A 17,890-nucleotide genomic window follows, 5' to 3' on the forward strand; every position below is an offset into this window, starting at 1 on the left:
GCATGTTGCCAGCGATCACGTATAAAATATTTTTACTTCTGTTTTGTCCGTACTAAAGTGATATGTGACTTTCCTTCCAACTCCATAAGCAATTTTAATATGTTAACTATATTTAGTGAACAACATTGTGCCATCGAAAATAAACTAAACGTAAAGTAGCCAGTGACCCCTTTTTCATGGAAAAGCCTTCAAAGTATATGCTGAAAAATATTTAAAAATTAAGTTTCACACTAAGTGTAACCAATATCGAAAAAAATGACATTTCGTCTTCGTGCTGTGATATGAATCTATCAGATCAGAAAAATATTTATTTTATGTGCCAATAACTGGAACCGCAAGACCGCTACGGTTGCATGTCCGAATCCTGCATCGGGCATGGATGTGTGTGATGTCCTTAGGTTAGTTAGGTTTAAGTAGTTCTAAGTTCTAGGCGACTGATGACCACAGCCGATAAGCACCATAGTGCTCAGAGCCATTTGAACCATTTTGTGCCAATAAGCTTCCTCAGAATGGTGTGAGACATATTACGCACAGAAGTGAAAAAAATTCCCAAATGTAAATCAAATTGTTTTCAACTTTTTGCAGGAAAAGGAGAACCTATGTCGGCCATATAACTTCTGGATGTAGTCTTGCTTCAATTACAGGCGGTGTTTTTTCTCTGTTTAGTGATATTTTATAGTTCACAGCAAGGAACTCGGAAACTTATTTTTCTCATGCACTGCTATCAGCCGCTTCATGGGAACCGCTCGTTATTTTCCTGTGTGGTTTTTCCTCTTACTGATATTCATTTTACAAGGTGACTCAGAATTTCTACTACACAGTCATATGTGTTGCAGAGGGGACACAGGATAGCAATATTGGTAATATGCTCATGTCCATAAGTGTGCCGTTTTAGGGGACAAACGACTTGGAAAGAACGCCAAAGGATACACTGAAAGTGCTTCAACCAACTCGCACCTGGTTAACTACAACATATGCTGAAAGCGACGACCACGAGTTTCATAGCACAGAGTACACCTGCGAACAGTGTTCACATGCAGACGGTCCGTAAGTCCTAGAGTGTTCTGAATGACTTCCGCTACAGCCATTACAAGGGCAAGGAGTCTTGTAAACAATATCCTTCATGTGTCCAGGGGTGTCCCTTCAGGCGATCGTGGAGGCCAACGAATTGGTCCACTGTCATATGCCCACTTGTCCTCGAATGTTTGGTGAACGTGCTGAGGGACGTCGCCTGTAAAGTGGGCTAGCGCGCCGTCATGCTACAACCACATAGTCCGATGGATATGCAATGGCAAAGCCTCCAAATGTTGTGTCGTTATGCCTTACAGGTACGCCAAGTAGCTATGACCCGTTAGGTGGGACGTCAGAATACGCGGGACATTCAGATGACCATGGGTAATACAGCCCACACATTAATATCGAAACGATGTTGAAATCCATGTGGATGTGTGGCATGAGGGTTTTCCTCATTCTAAACGTGGTAGTGGTAGTTACATCCGTCGGGCAAACGTTCGTTCGTGAAATGCGCTTCATTTGTGGAAAAAATGATCCACCAAACCATGGGTGGTAGTCGATAAGTGATGCAAAATCAACTGGACTGACCCATTGCCTTCATCCTCTGGATGCGGTTTTGATGAAGTTGCTGTTCACGGAGAACTCGCCAGTCACTGCTCTGGGATGCTTCCGCGGAAGCTGTGACGTTTCGGGTATTCGTCCGCAGCTCTGATCGACCGTTTGGAAAACTTCTTTTCCCAGCTGACAGAGTGGTGCGTACGGTCACGACCATAATCGGATCTATTGGCTTTCCACGTGCTCATTTCCCGAAAACATTGTTCCAGCCTTGCAAAAATGCATGTGCATGTGGTCGACGTTTGGAAATCGTTCGTGATACAGGCGTTGTGCTGGCTGACCGTTCCCGTCCACTTTCATCGTAGATGAGCAACATGTTGGTGTTCTCGGGAAACGTGTACTCCGCCACTCTGTAATGTATCGCCGTTCCTGATCACTCAGTGCAACTGATGTACATTCAGTTCTATTCATTGTGTTACTCTCTGATGATACGTGTCTGGAATTCACAAACGACGTCATGGCAGCCCAGACACCGACCTATGTCAATGTGTATTGCCTTCGACAGTTCCAAGTTATTTATATTTATGGATGGGTTCGTTCCAAATATTGCTGTCCTGAGTCCACATGTTTAATACTCTGCATTTTGTGGGGGACATCTCGAGTGAGTGTTTGGTTTGGATAGCACCGTGCCACTCTGAGCTGACCTGGCCCAGTACCCTCTCAAAGGGAAACACATCCAGGAATCGATTGCTATGACCCCACTTAAGCAGTCGGGAAGCCTCTAGCGTCACCGGCGATCAATGTCGGGCTTGACCATCGGGCTTGACCACGGTCGTAGCGGCGGCCGAAGTTCATGAAACGGTGGCAGCGGGGCAGGAGATGCGGTGTCAGAAAGAATAGCCTCCGTCTGTAGCCGTGGTGTAAGAGCCTGGAGATTTGTGGGGTGGTGTCAGGCCTGTGTGGGAGTTTGGGCCCGACTTGTCTGAAGGGTGTAGCGGGCAGAGGCGTCTAACTGGTGGCAGTCAGTGTTGCGAGACAGTAGGCATAATTGATGGACAGCCAACTGGAGCTCCATTAACAGTCAATATGAAGCGTTGCTAAAGAGCGTTGACCTGAACATGGTAGAGGGCTGACTCCGTAGGATTTGCAGATACCGGTTTCTGTATTACAAGGGGAGCACTAACATAGTGCTTTAGTGACCGACATCAGAGTATTGGTCGATTATTTGATTCAAGCAACTTTGGTGTGCAGTGATGGGCACAAGCAGTGTGCACTGAATGTAATGATTTGTCAGTCATATTCCATACTGAAGGACCATGTGCACAGTGCGGTGTGTTGAGGCTACTGTGCCTTCTTTCATGTTGGGCGTGCGATTGCTTTCTCTAAACGAGAGTTGCGTCAATCTTACCTGTTACTGTTACGATTTGAGCGTAACCAGAACTGCGTACGCCGCTCTACAGAGATCTGTAATTCCTAATTTTTTGTAGCTAATATTTTAGTTCATTGGTGGTTGCGTTGGTAGTAGTCAGTAGTTAGTGAAGCGAGCGGTTGTCGAGTTACAAGGGAACTGTCCAATCTGAAATGTCGAAGAATGTCCTGACATTTATTTACTCAAAAGAAATACAATTACAAATTGTAGGTGCGGAGAACTACTGCCAATGTTTAAAAAATGAAACTGAATATTGCCATGATCGTTGTTCGACAGGTAGTTGGAAGAATGTTCACCTCTATCGTAGTTGCGAGACTCAGCACCTGCGCAACGCGCTGTGTGTATGGCCTTGATTCCTGGCAAATCGCTAAACGGATAACACGTCACAACGCAATCGTAATTTGTAAAGCGATTTTCCGTCCCGGTGATAGTTCATCGGGCACAATTTTCTGCAGTTACTATTCATTTGAATCTAGTATAATACACGTAATCAGTAAGAGTTGTCTTTGCTGTATCACTAACTGTCAACAAATGAGATAAAACTGAATACATTTCCTTTGTGTTTTCTTCATGTATGGCAGCATTGGTTCTTGTCCAGCATACAGAGTTTCACAGTACTGTGGAATCTAATTAATATGAAGAACGTGGTATTCTATCGATATCGTCTGCATCTCCTGAAGACTTATATATGCGTTATTTGGTAGTTAATTTCTCGGACATTCATTCGAAATGTGTCCACAATGGAGAAATTGTTTTAACGTGAATAACTGAAGATTCCGTGAATTGCGGTCCGAACGATGATTTTTGTGCTAATTGAAGACCAGAACAAATAACGCAGTATCTTCCTAGCCGGAAGAATAAATCTGCGGTAATAGCTTTCAGTGTCAGAGAAAGGCTGTAAATCTTTTGGTTAAACGAAGAAGGGAGAAAACGTTTATACTTGGGCAATGTGCAAAGACGCTTTCCTTTCGTAAAATCTGAACGTCACTTGTATAAATGAATAAGGATTTACACAAAGTACGAAACACTCGTCAAAATGAAACTCGTAAAATTATGAAAGAAAAACTATTCGAAAGATTTACAACTGCTCGGAGATCTACGTCACTAAGCCCACTGAATAGCTTGTGAGATTAACACTACTGATTTCCATGTTCCTTCGACATGGTTAAAAAGATTCAGAAAATGATACGAAAAGTAAGTCGGAAAACTACAAGGTATGCTTCAATTAAACTTGTAGAGTGGAAGTGATTAATAGGTACTACTATATAAAAATTCGTAGCTGACGTAAAGACGAAGCTTCTAGTTATCCCTTAAAATGCTGTGTATAAAGTCAAACCAGTTAGGCTTTGTGCAAGAACAGCGTGCACACTGTAGTTCAACATTTCGCGCGAAAGGAAGGCAAAGTCGCTTGTGCAATCAATAAGTACTGTGTCACACTCATATAGTACAATGCCGGGGTAAGTATCAGTGAATTGATGTTCCCCGTCTTAGTACCTGTGTACAGGAGCTTCAAGACAAACTAGGACTGCTTGGTTGTAAAAATATCGTAAACGTCGTAGCAAAATCTGGAAAAATGGAAGAGACTAATTTTCAATATTACATCCGAAATGTCTTATTACCAGACAGGCTACATCAAAACAATCAGTTGGGCTCTTGACCTGGACATAACATCTTATCTGCCTTTAGAAGGACGACAAAAAGATTCAGCCTTTAAATATAAAAAATTTCGACACTGTAAAGTATTTTTCAGAATTCTGTGGGACAATGTAATCTCTGATAGCTCTTTGTCGTTCCAGATTTATCAGCGGAGTAGCGTTGATACACTAGTCATCTGTGCAATGTTAGTTTGTATCACCAAATTTTGCGAATTTGATCAATTACGACTGGTACGCAGTTAAATATGTAGAAAAATGTCCACAACCATTCCTAACTCCATCACAATTCTATCTAAATAAGACTAGTAATTATTGTGACGTGCCTAATTGGATTATTTTTTCCTTTTATCAGGTGCACCCGGCGTAAAGGTAAAGTTTCTTTTCATCATTCAGTAGACGCTTCACATTTTATATACGTTATTCAAATGTTATCAAAAGGAATATGCTATAGAAATTGTTATTAAATATTTCAAGTGAACTTATTTGCATCCATATTGATGTAAGTTGTCTGTAATATAACGTCTTACACTCCCTTGATTTTGTTTCTTCGCACAGTCACTTGTGTAACAAATCTGCAGCAGTTATTCTAAAAATTAAAGATTGGAGATGTTTCTGAAACGTTGTAACCGCTTAAAATTGAAGCGTGTGCGGTGTATTTGCACTACGTATCGCTACATTCTCTCACGGTTGCGTCTGCTTGCACGCCGATTCGTGCCGCGGCAGACAGAAATGACTGCAGAAACAATTGTTATAAGCGGTTCTTTATGCGGCAAAGATAGTAATTTTAACGTTTTTTAAATACATCCTGTGCGCTTTAACAGCTAAACCATTATCAGCGCATTTGTTCCTGTACGAAAATTTCAGGTTAGGTTTCCATATAGCGGATTGGACCACTTCCTCTTCAGTATTTACGTGTAACTGAATGAAAGGCCAAATAATATCATGGCTATGCTTGTGTTATGTGATTCTGTTTGCAAGCTTTTTTCATTTTGTGATGTCTGTGTTTTTGGCCAAGAGGTCGACTATTGTGAACTGTTTGTATTTTTGCTGTTATTCCCAATTTTGGTGTTGCTGTCTCGGTTGTAGTTCATATAGTTCCATTAGTGCGCTGAAAATATTTTATTTCATATATCGTCTTATTCTAAGGCCTAGGATTCAGGAACTATAACTTCTCTACATGTATGAAGTCAGTTTGTCAGATTGCTATTTTGTTAATAGTCAAGGAAGACCCCCGATCTGTATCCCACTCCTCACAAATCCTACGCTAGAATACTGACAAATTTTTCCGCTGCGCTTCCTCATCTTAAAAATTCTACTGCGCGAACAATTCTTTGTCGATAACTCTTGCGAGGTGCCTTAACTTGAATGGCAACGTTTCTCGCACGTTACCATTTTCGGGTGAATGACGATTCAAATCCTGTGTCCGGATATTCAGATTTAGGTTTTTCGTGATTTCCGCAATTCGATCCGGCCACATCCTGGGCAAAGCATGTTTATTTTCCCCTTCTCGACACAGTCAAGTTTTAATAACGTCTCTAATGACCTCGATGTCGCAAGTACGTTAAACGTCAGTCCTCTTTCTTTCCTTTTGTCACTGGACACGGCGAACAAATTTCTTCGAATTTGACACTACACTTGCTACAGTACTTCCTCCGTGCACTTATTCAGATTCCGAGTGCTACTTTCTGCTCAACCATCAATAAATGCACCACGGAGAGTTTCTGTAACGTCTATGAGCAACGTTGATCTCCAATGTGGAAAAAAGAACGTATACTGAGGGTAAAAAAGTCATGAAATACCACCTAATATCATTTGGGACCTGCTCTTTCCGATGTAGTGTAACAACTCGACGTTGCATATACTGAGCAAATTGCTGAAAGTCTCTTGCATAAATATTGAGCCAAGCTGCCTCTATAGCCGTCTATTATTGTGAAAACGTTGCAGGTGCTGGATTTTGTGCACGAACTCACATCTCGATTATGTCCCATAAATGTCCCATGGTTTGCAAATCTCTAGAGCTGTCACTCAGATTCCTTCAACTGTAACCAGGACTCATCTGACCAGGCCTCAGTTTCCCAATCGTCTGGGATTCAACCGATATGGTCACGAGCCCTGAAGAGGCTGTTAGCAAAGGCACTCACGTCGGTTATCCGCTTCCATAACCCATTAATACCAGATTTCCAGCACTCTCCTGAAGGATACGTCCGTCATACGTCCCACATTGATTTCTGTGGTTATTTCATGCAGCTTCCTAGACTCTTAGGGCTGACAACTGTACGCAAACGCTTCTTCTCTCGGTCGTTAAGTGGAGGTCGTCGGCTACTGCCTTATCCGTGGTCAGAGGTAATGCCGGAAATATGGTATTCCTGGCTCATTCTTGACACCGCGGCTCTCGGAATACTGAATTAACAAATATTTACGAAATGGAATGTCTCATACTTCTACCTCCATTCCGCGTTCGAGGTCTGTTTAACTCCCGTAATGCGGCGATAATTACGTTGGAAATCTTTTCACATGATACGGAGATAGTAACTGTTCCGAAAGAACAGATATCAATGATGACCATGCAGCTTCTCTAGAAGGAATCGATAATTAATCGAAACCCCCAGCTGCCAACAGGTGTTGCTGATAGGAACACTACGAATGTAAGTTGTGGGCTGTTGGGAACGTGGGGTCTCACTGGAAGCGTGCAAGGGATAAGTCCCTGCAGTGACGCTATCCTCTGTGCGCTTGGTGACTCAGATGGATAAAGCGTCTGCCATGTAAGCACGAGGTCCCTGCTTCGAGTGCCACTCAGGTCACACATTTTCAGCTTTCCCCATTGAGGTATATCAGCAACACCTGTTGGCATCTGAGGGTTTCGATTATCATCTCCTTTCACATGAATCAACTGAGTACAAATGACAGCCTCGCGAATGCACTGCCCTTTTATGTCTTGTACGCGATGCTACCGCCATCTCTGTATATGTGCATTTAGGTACCCCATGACCTCTGCCACCTCAGACCATAATTACATTTTAAATTTGTATCTCCAACTTTCATGCAGCAGAGAATAGTTTATACTGATACACAACCAGTTTACAAACACTGCTTGAGACGCTTTGTGTACTGAAGACACAGGATAATGTGATATTTTCAATCCCAAAAATTGGTTCCCCCACCCGGAACACTGAGTTTAAGATTATAGACCAGCTGTAAAATTCTGACTACGATTTTTGGCGACAAAATACATAGGGTGAGAGGCAATTCCACAGGCAAAATTATAGAGTTTGTTCATATTTTCGGAGTATTTTGGCAATAAGGCCCAGTGGTCTCCGATGGTTTGTTACAGAGTAAACACGTCCTTGAATATGTAAAGTGCTCCGTGTGTCGAAGGTAAGCTCTATGTGTCTTGTTCCCCGATACAAGGTACTTGCAGTTGGCAACAGTGATACCCATTTTGCTTTTCGCCGTCTTACTTGCATTAACTCCTGGAAACGTCTCTACCGAGTTCGTTTTTCCAGCAGTGCTACTTGTACGTTAACAACGACACGCATCGCTACTGATCGGTTTAGAGATGAAGAGATTGCAAGTATGCACCTCATGTGCAGACAATGGATTCACACGAGAGAAACAAAAAAACCTGCACTGAGCTGCAGCCGCAGCGATCGCTACCCCATCACAGTACAGGGTCGATATAATGAAACTTTCGCCACTTGAGCCGGTATAGACGGTAAACAATTTAGCGTACGGATACCAAGCGTTAGCCGGCCGGAGTGGTCGTGCGGTTCTAGGCGCTACAGTCTGGAACCGAGCGACCGATACGGTCGCTCGTTCGAATCCTGCCTCGCGCATGGATGTGTGTGATGTCTTTAGGTTAGTTAGGTTTACTTAGTTCTAAGTTCTAGGCGACCGATGACATTAGAAGTTAAGTCGCATAGTACTCAGAGCCATTTCAACCATTTTTGAATCAAACGTTACAAGAAAATGTTCAGATTGCGTAGCAGAATTTGCGTTGTTCATCATTTTCCGTTAGGCGCCGATATTTGTACTGCGACGTAGGGTTGGAACAGAAGCATCTCTACGCATTACAACTACAGACACTGGACATCGGTCTGCAGAAGATGAGCAGGACTTCACTTGTAAAGCTATTCCATCCAAACAACATCAACTGTGATGCTGCCCTTCGCAAGTATCGGAGCATTAAAGGAATACGGAGAGGACCTCTATCGACAACGGAGTTGAAGAACATGATTCGAAAGTTCGAATTAACTAGCGATTTCGGAATTGCTCCAGGGAGAGGCCGACGGCCAATTGCGCCACAAATTGTTGCAGAAGTTATGGCTGAGACTTCTGGACGCAATGCTGAACATTCTGTGCTCCTCCGTTCGGAATGTGATGTGAACAATCGTGAAACGGTATCCCTAGCGCGATTCCTGGGTGTAAATGATAGTCACACGCAGCTACTTTTGTAACCTGGAACAAACATATGCTTCACAATTAACAAATGTTACCCCCTCATGTGGCAAATGTATTTCTTTCCATGGTTCAGTCTTTATTTCTTTTCCGCATGTCCTTACAAATATTTCCACAAAGTTTCATTTTCCGAAGATCACTCGGTTTTCGTGATGATCCTCTCAAGTAGCGAAAGTTTAGTTATAATCACCCTGCACATTAGTTTCCGTCTGAGGGCTGTTACGTCAGCCTGTGCTTTGTGTTCTACATCTCGCTGATTGAATATTACAGATGTTTCCGCTGTTGTGAAGGTATTTCCACTCAAATTAAGGTAACTGGGGTAACAAATCGAATAAATCTTTATTGTATTATTGTGACGAGCCAACTTAGACCACTGATCACATAAGCCAGAATACTGAGAAAACAAACCGGAACAAGCTTGGAAGTTTTGCTGGTAAAGTTCGGGTACGCTCTGGAATGAGATTTTCACTCTGCAGCGGAGTGTGCGCTTATATGAAACTTCCTGTCAGATTAAAACTGTGTGCCGGACCGAGACTCGAACTCGGGACCTTTGCCTTTTGCGGTCAAGTGCTCTACCATCTGAGCTACCCAAGCACGATTCACGACCCGTCCTCACAGCTTTACCTCTGCCAGTACCTCGTCTCCTACCTTCCAAACTTTACAGAAGCTCTCCTGCGAAACTTGCAGAAGCAGCTCTAGCGTCTGAGCTTCCCAAGCATCTCATTGTGGAAACATTCCCCATGCTATGGCTAAGCCACGTCTCCGTAATATCCTTTCTGTCAGGAGCGCTAGTTCTGCTAGGTTCGCAGGAGAGCAGAATTGAAGCTGTGAGGACGAGGCGTGAGTCCTGCTGGGGTAGCTCAGATGGTAGAGCACTTGCTCTCGAAAGGCAAAGGTCCCGGGTTCGACTCTAAGTCCGTTACACAGTTTTAATCTGCCAGGAAGTTTCATATCAGCGTACACCCCGCTGCAGAGTGAAAATCTCATTCTGGAAACCTCCCCAAGGCTGCGGCTAAGCCATGTTTCCGCAATACCCTTTCTGTCAGGAGTGCTAGTCCTGCTAGGTTCACAGGAGAGCTTCTGTAAAGTGTGGAAGGTACTGGTAGAAATGAAGCTGTGAGGGTGGGGCGTGAGTCATGCTTGGGTTGCTCAGATGGTAGAGCACTTGCCCGCGAAAGGCAAAGGTCAAGAGTTCGAGTCTCGGTCCGGCACACACTTTTAATGTGACAGAAAGTTTCGGGTATACTCTGTGTATGAACTGACGCCCATATTTTCTCACCTGAGTCGTTTTTCTGGTCCTTCCAGTGGAGACGTACGTGGGCAACGACCTGCACCTGTGGCGGCTGGACCGTCGCCAGATGGCGGCCTACCTGTGCATCGCCTCCAACGACGTGCCGCCCAGCGTCAGCAGAAGAATCGTGCTCAGCGTCAACTGTGAGTATGGGCAGCGCTGCGTGTCCAAAGCCAGCAGCCCAACACTCCCCTGTAGCTGCCTATGACACAGTTACCACTTATTGTTATTTCTTTTTTACTTCCGTTTTGCGTTAGGACTTTCTCGGGCTGTGGGAGCTACATGTGATGGTCAGTTTTTTGCTGGCCTTCCGAAGCATATTTAACTTGCGGAATATAGTGCCAATATATATACATATATATATATATATATATATATATATATATATATATATATATATATATATGCGGAATATAGTGCCTATATATATATATATATATATATATATATATATATATATATATATAAAAGATTTGTATCACTTCGGTTCTGCAAGTTCCGGAAGCCGTACAGAAAATTTGATTAGAGATCAACATAAGAATCATTTCCGCCCTTTTTATTGCTCATGAAAACTACACATTGCATTTTGTACCGCCACACAGCGAAACCTTCAGAGGTGGTGGTCCAGATTGTTGTGCACACCGATACCTCTAATACCCAGTAGCACGTCTTCTAGCATTGATTCATGCTTGTATTCTTCATGGCATGCTATCTAAAAGTTCATCAAGGCACTGTTGGTCCAGATTGTCCCACGCTTCAACGGCGATCCGGCGTAGATCCGTCAGAGTGGTATTTGGGTCAAGTTGTCCTTAAACAGCCCTTTTCAGTCCATCCCACGCATGTCCGATAGTGGTTCTACGTGCTTCAGTCCGGAACAGAGATGCTGCTGCGGTCGCAGGTTCGAATCCCACCCCGGGCATTGATATGTGTGATGTGTGTGATGCCCTTACGTTAGTCAGATTTAAGTAGTTCTAAGTCTAGGGGACTGATGACCTCAGATGTTAAGTCCTATAGTGCTTAGAGCCACTTGAACCATTTTTAATATGTTCGACGGGGTTCATGTCTGGAGAACATACTGGCCACTCTAGTCGAGCAATGTCGTTATCCTGAAGGAAGTATTCACAAGATATGCATGGGGGCTTGAACTGTCGTCCTCTCGCCAATATGCTGCTAATATGGTTGTACTATTGGTAGGAGGAAGGCATTCATGTATCGTACAGCCGCTACGGCACTTTCCGTGACCACCAGCGGCGAACGTCGGCCCCATATAATGCCACCCCAAAACAGCAGGGAAGCTCCGCCTTGCTGCACCAGCTGGACAGCGTGTCTAAGGCCTTCAGCCTGACTGGGTTGCTTCCAAACACGCCTCCAACAATTATCTGGTTGAAGGCATATGCGACACTCATCGGTGAAGAGAACGTTGTTTCAGTCCTGAGCGATCCATTCGGCATGTTGCTGGGCCCATCTGTACCGTGCTGCATGGTGTCGTGGTTGCAAAGAAGGGCCTCGCCATGGACGTCGGGAGTGAAGTTGCGCATCTTGCAGTCTATAGCGCACAGTTTTAGTCGTAACACGACGTCCTGTGGCTGCACGAAAAGTATTATTCAACATGGTGGTGTTGCTGTCAGGGTTCCTCCGAGCCATAATCCACAGGTAGCAATCATACACTATAGTAATATCCCATTGGCGGCCTGAGAGAGGCATGTCATCAACAGTTCCTTTGTATCTCCTCCATGTCCGAACAACATCGCTGTCGTTCACTCTGAGACGCTTAGACACTTCCCTTGTTGAGAGGTCTTCCTGGCACAAAGTAACAATGCGGAACTACAGTCTACACAAGCCGTGTGCCTCTTTCCTGGTGGAATGACTTGAACTGATCGGCTGTCGGAGTCCCTACATGTAATAGGCGCTCTTCATGCATGGTTGTTTACATCTTTGGGAGGATTTAGTGACATTTCTGAAGAGTCAATCTCCACAGTCAACGTCTATCTTCAGGAGTTCTGGGAAGCTGTGTGATGGAAAACATTTTTTGATGTGTGTATATGCACATATGTATATATAACGATTTTTTTTGTCACTACCCAACGTTGACTCCGATAGAGAAATGGTGGTACTGTCATAACTTTATAAAACTTACGTTATCTTTCTGTTGTTTACTTTATTTCGGATAATTTTGTAATGGTACCATTTAGATAATGGAACCACTTAGTTTTCTGCTTTGTGATTTGGGTGTCCTCTGTAAACTTGTATCCTCCCCAAAAATTAAAATATATCTGCCTGGTCTACGACCTGGTTTTATATTAGGCGCTAATCTTCTTGTCATTACTGTGGGTTTTATCGAAGTTCGCAGACCTCCCATCCAACACTGAAGGTGCTTTTGTTAAGGCAGTGTGCCCTGGACAGGCGTATTTTAATAGAGAATTAAATACTATTCTAACCCCTTCGAAAGACACACTGGAAGGTGTAATTTTATCCTCCACAGCTGACTAATGTCATGACACTGAACAGTCGTACATGTGCGCAGTGAGATGGGTCGACGTAAACATCTGCATAAAAAGGACATCATGCTTGAAGTTGCAGGTGACCACATCGCAAAAGAAGGTGCCTGATTGACTGGTATATGAGCACAGATTGTCCAACGTGTCGGCAACGATGAGGTGCGGCTCTTAATCACGTGACGATGTGTAAAATCAGCGACTATAGATGGACCGTAACCCACAGAGGCCGGAGACAAGTGTAGCTCCTGGTCAATGAAAATCAGTTTCTAACAGAACAGGCATTCGTTAATTCGATACATTAAGTAGTGCTGCAGAATAGGTCAGCAGTGAGAAGAAAGCTGGTTATCACGGAGTCAGAGGTAGAAACCGAAGAAATACGGCACGATTGTGATTCATGACAGTCGGTAGAGTGAGCCTTGAGAACGGATTTTACTCGATAGTAAAGACCTATGGAACCCACACGTTTTCTAGCGCGAAGCTCCAATTTTACTTCATTAAATATTCATTATTAAGATCACTTTCTGGCACAGCTGATACTAAGAGTAGCCTACAGGTCTTCAGCGCCTCACTACAACAGTAACGCTATGCAGTACTTCTGCAAATTCAATAAATAATTGAATATTTTTAATTTATGGAAGATGTATGAAGCTTTATGAAGTGTTATGATGTAAGCAAGAGATGCCGGCTACGCCACAGATGACGAAGGGACGTACTTTCAACTTGTCGATACTGGAGAGCCGGCGATAAAATGTGTTCAGGTACTGTTCATATACATCATTCGGCTCTACCACGCTCTCGGAACTTATTAACTTCGTGAAAGGAATTCTTTTATGATACTAAACTGTTACTGTTTCACGTTGCTAGCAAATAAACTTATCGTAAAGTCATTCCGGGACTACTTTCATCGGAACTTGCTACTCGCACCACAGATTAGAATCACAGGCCGCCTGCTTGCATCGTCTGAAGAGGACAACGCGATACCAGACCTGCTTTTGGCGACATCATATACTAGAGCTTCACAGAGTACAGATAAGAGGAAACCCTACATTGCCATTTCACTAAGGTACTCAAAGAAAGGATCATCTTAAGTTGTGCAGTCTTCGGTGGTATGGCTTGAACAGTATACGTACTATGCGTCAACTACACCAGTTTATACCAAACCGCAAATGAACTGAGTTATTCGTGTACAGGTTCAAATACGTGAGGGGAGTTTGTACGCCAAGTGACCGACTGCCGAATGAGGCGTTTAAGACGTAGTAGGGTGTGGTTAAGGTCTGAAGTCGTACTGTGACGTTTTGGGCGTGTTTTTCGTACAATGACCTGGGATCTTTCATTTAGGCAACACGAAAATGAAACAGGACGTTTAATTCGACCCTGTCGGCGACCAAGTGTTGCACAGAGCTGTATGCGTACATTCTTCGTTTGACGAACACTCAGACTGTTATCACACTTCAGCTACCCTGCTGATCACCTGACATTAATCCCATGCAAAGTGTGCGCCACTATTTGAAACAGTGAATGAAACTTAGCAAAAAGCTCTCTGAAATGGGGTAGCGCTACTCGAACTAATAATTTATGGATACATTCAGCTAGATATTGGAAACGTACCTGAAGAAACTTGTAGACTGCCTTCTTCGCCTAATTGATGCTATTGTCAAGTCTAGACATGGTGTTACACAATAATTTCGTGATAAATTCTCGGCGTAGCTTGTTTATGAATCCTGTGAACTTGGCTAGCTCCCAGCTTCTGGGCTGTGAAACATTTTTCGTAACAAGTTACGCAATCGAAGTGGCAGGATTATTGGAAAAAATACTTTCGGTCTAGTGGGTGCAGAAATACTTCCAGCTTTCGACGACAGTTTCGTCTTCGTTAAGGGGCAGCGGTGACTGTTATATCGATTATCAGTCCTATGCCCTTCATTGTGTGTATGTGCTTTCTCTGTTTGATGCACTCACCCTCGAGATAATCAGCACCCTTAGTAAAATTTCAACAGACGAGTGTGATCGGAATGTTTTAAACATGAAATACTGCCATTTAATTCAGTCACTTTTTCTCATTCTCAGCCCGCATCTCGTGGTCGTGCGGTAGCGTTCTCGCTTCCCACGCCCGGGTTCCCGGGTTCGATTCCCGGCGGGGCCAGGGATTTTCTCTGCCTTGTGATGGCTGGGTGTTGTGTGCTGTCCTTAGGTTAGTTAGGTTTAAGTAGTTCTAAGTTCTAGGGGACTGATGACCATCGATGTTAAGTCCCATAGTGCTCACAGCCATTTTCTCATTCTCAGAGAGCCACTTACACGGTCATGATGGAAGAACTTCGCCCCTAAAACATGATGGAAGCTCTTACAAGGAGAGGACGCCTACTCGTCACCGCCGAATTCATCCAACTTTATGGTACATGTAGGGCGTGGTGAGTCAAGAAAGTGTCCCAAGTGGAAAACCCAGACGGCCAAGCGTTTAGGAAATAAAAGGAATTTTGATACGGACCTATCACCATTTGTACCTTATCAATTGTCCCTGTGACAGTGTACTTAGGAAGCGGTGTCTGGTTCAGCGGTAACAGATTGGATTAGTATCGAAAGAGTCGCACGTTCATCTCAGCCCATTCGCAAACATTTTTGTGCTCCTTGCCAATGTGTACACTACGGACATCACAATTAACCGCAACGTCATATAAGTTATTTTATTAATTTATATAAGCCCAGAAAGTATAGGCCAGGCCACCATGTCTCCACCCTCCCTTTTCTGGGGGCGTGACCAAGGTATAACACGGATGTTTTAACATTTTTTAAAGTTTTATTTGAGGTTTTTTTGTGTCTGTTGATTTTTATTGTCTTCCATTGCTGCTAAACACAACATACAGAAACTAAAGGTGCCATTTAACAAATACAAACGTAAAAACGGCTCCTAACGCCATCTAGATTTAAAGAGTTCACTAGGAAAAGAGAGACAAGAAAACGACACCTTGCAACGGCCCTGTTGGCAAGCATCCAGGTCGGCTTCTCGCTAACTTAAAAGCTGTATATATTTGCCCTGAATACATCAGGCTTGAACGTTACTTCCTGAACGTTTAGCATCTCCTCATTTCACTTCTCATACCCAGAGCACCTCAACTAGCAGGAGCGGCCGTGAATAATGAACCCAAGTAACTGGAAAAACGTGTTCTATATTTCGCGTGTCGCCGCAAGATATCATGTTGCTCTTGAAGTATGTACCAGAAGTCTATGACGCTCTTGTCATCAATGCAAATAAAAATAAATATGTCGCTGTCCGCTTTATCCAGTTTACGGCGTTTGTCCTGGTGTTGTGAAAGTATACTTTGTCGGGGAACCGTAGGTCGTATGCTTCTATCTCCTTGTGCTCCGTGCGCAGCAAAGGAGCCAGCATTTTCCTCGTTAGAAGCCAACAGTCGATTGTGGTGCAACAAATCAAACGGACGACCGCGCAGTGAGGGCATATCGGTGTGACGACCAGATTAATTGAGTGTAGTCGTTGACGGTTCGGGAATTTGCCGTTCACCACTGCAGACCACAATGCACGTACCTCCGTAGGAAGAGAGGGGAGATGGACAGCTGTCCATATTCTCTGCCACTGCATTACCGGGTACTTCTGTTCGGCCACATTGCGAGAATGCTGCTGAAGGAAGCTTCGATGTATGTCTTTCGCTGCGGGCAGCCTGGACTCCGGCAAACTGTCCTGAACGTAACTGTAATCGACGAAAAAGTCCCGAAGGTGTGCGAGGGGTTCCGTGATGTGGCCTACTTTTGCTGATGGACAAAGTGAATGGGGAGCCACTTCGTTGATCATAGCGACCATTAAGGTAGCGTGCTCGGTTCTCCAATAGCGTTGCATCGTACTAATAAATAGCTCTCGCACCCTGTTTTTGACGTTTATGAGTCAGATGCCTCAACCTCTCGGTAGCAGCGCCAAGGTATCGTAGCGGATTTTGAAGAGGAGGTCAGCACTTACGAAATGTCCGAAGGCCGACTGCAGTCTTGACGCGATCGTGGTGGGCAACGGCAGTATGTGTGCCAAGTGACAATTTCCGGTGCCAAATATACGTTGAATTAATGTGCGCGCTGGAACATATCTATGGCGCGCAATGCATGTTGTACCAATGCGTGAATCTGTCGCAGTAGCCGTCGACAATTAGACGCCGCTGTACGCCGTATGTTTCCATGGAATGCCGCTCTCAAACACTCAAGAGTGGGGGCCGTGGTGATGGACACTGCTGTCCCTTGTGGCAGTCCTCTTCCCACTTCCAAACATCGATCTAACCGCCACCGCTCCATACTGCTGAAGCTATTCCAGCGCCGCCTGGATTTCAGCTCCGGACTTGACGAAAAGAACGACTTCGTCGGCGTGTGCGCGGCATTGGAAAGATGCAGCCCATAGTAGGACGCATTCAAGTCGTTGTAGCAGGCCGCGTAGTGCAGGATCAAGAGCGACTGCAAACAAGATAGTCGAAAGGGGGCAACCTTGCCGCAATGAGCGCTGGACCGTGAAAGGTTCTGAGCTAATACCATTCACCAAGACTCTAGAGTTCGCGCCGTTAGTCAAAAAATGGTTCAAATGGCTCGGAGCACTATGGGACTTAACTTCTGTGGTCATCAGTGCCACAGAACATAGAAATAATTACACCTGACTAACTTAAGGACATCACACACATCCATGCCCGAGGCAGGATTCGAACCTGCGACCGTAGCAGTCGCGCGGTTCCAGACTGTGGCGCCTAGAACTGCTCGGCCACTCCGGCCGGCGTTAATCAACCTCATGATCGTATCCACAAACGGGAGGGGGATTCCAGTCCGTTTCATGACGCCTCGTGGGAACACATGTTCCACTCGTTCGAAAGCGTGATCGAAATCCACTGCCACGATGGCTCCTCGTAATCGACATGCCGACCTCAATGCTATGACATTCCTGTATGCCCTCAGCACTATATGTGTATTGTTCTTCCCACCATTTGATCTAAATGTACTTTATCGCCGCTTGAAG

At 44.4% G+C, this 17,890-nt stretch overlaps 1 protein-coding gene across 1 annotated transcript in view; it reads left to right on the plus strand.

The window, feature by feature from the left end:
• LOC126092411 (lachesin-like) overlaps window positions 1–17,890 on the plus strand; it is a 320,875-nt gene that overhangs the window by 218,698 nt on the left and 84,287 nt on the right. Inside the window, exon 6 of the mRNA XM_049907998.1 lies at window positions 10,414–10,542. Coding sequence (XP_049763955.1) covers window positions 10,414–10,542 — 129 coding nt within the window. The remainder of the gene's footprint in view (window positions 1–10,413; window positions 10,543–17,890) is intronic.

This window comes from Schistocerca cancellata, chromosome 7 (assembly GCF_023864275.1).
Source record: "Schistocerca cancellata isolate TAMUIC-IGC-003103 chromosome 7, iqSchCanc2.1, whole genome shotgun sequence".
Classification (NCBI taxonomy): Eukaryota; Metazoa; Arthropoda; class Insecta; order Orthoptera; family Acrididae; genus Schistocerca; species Schistocerca cancellata.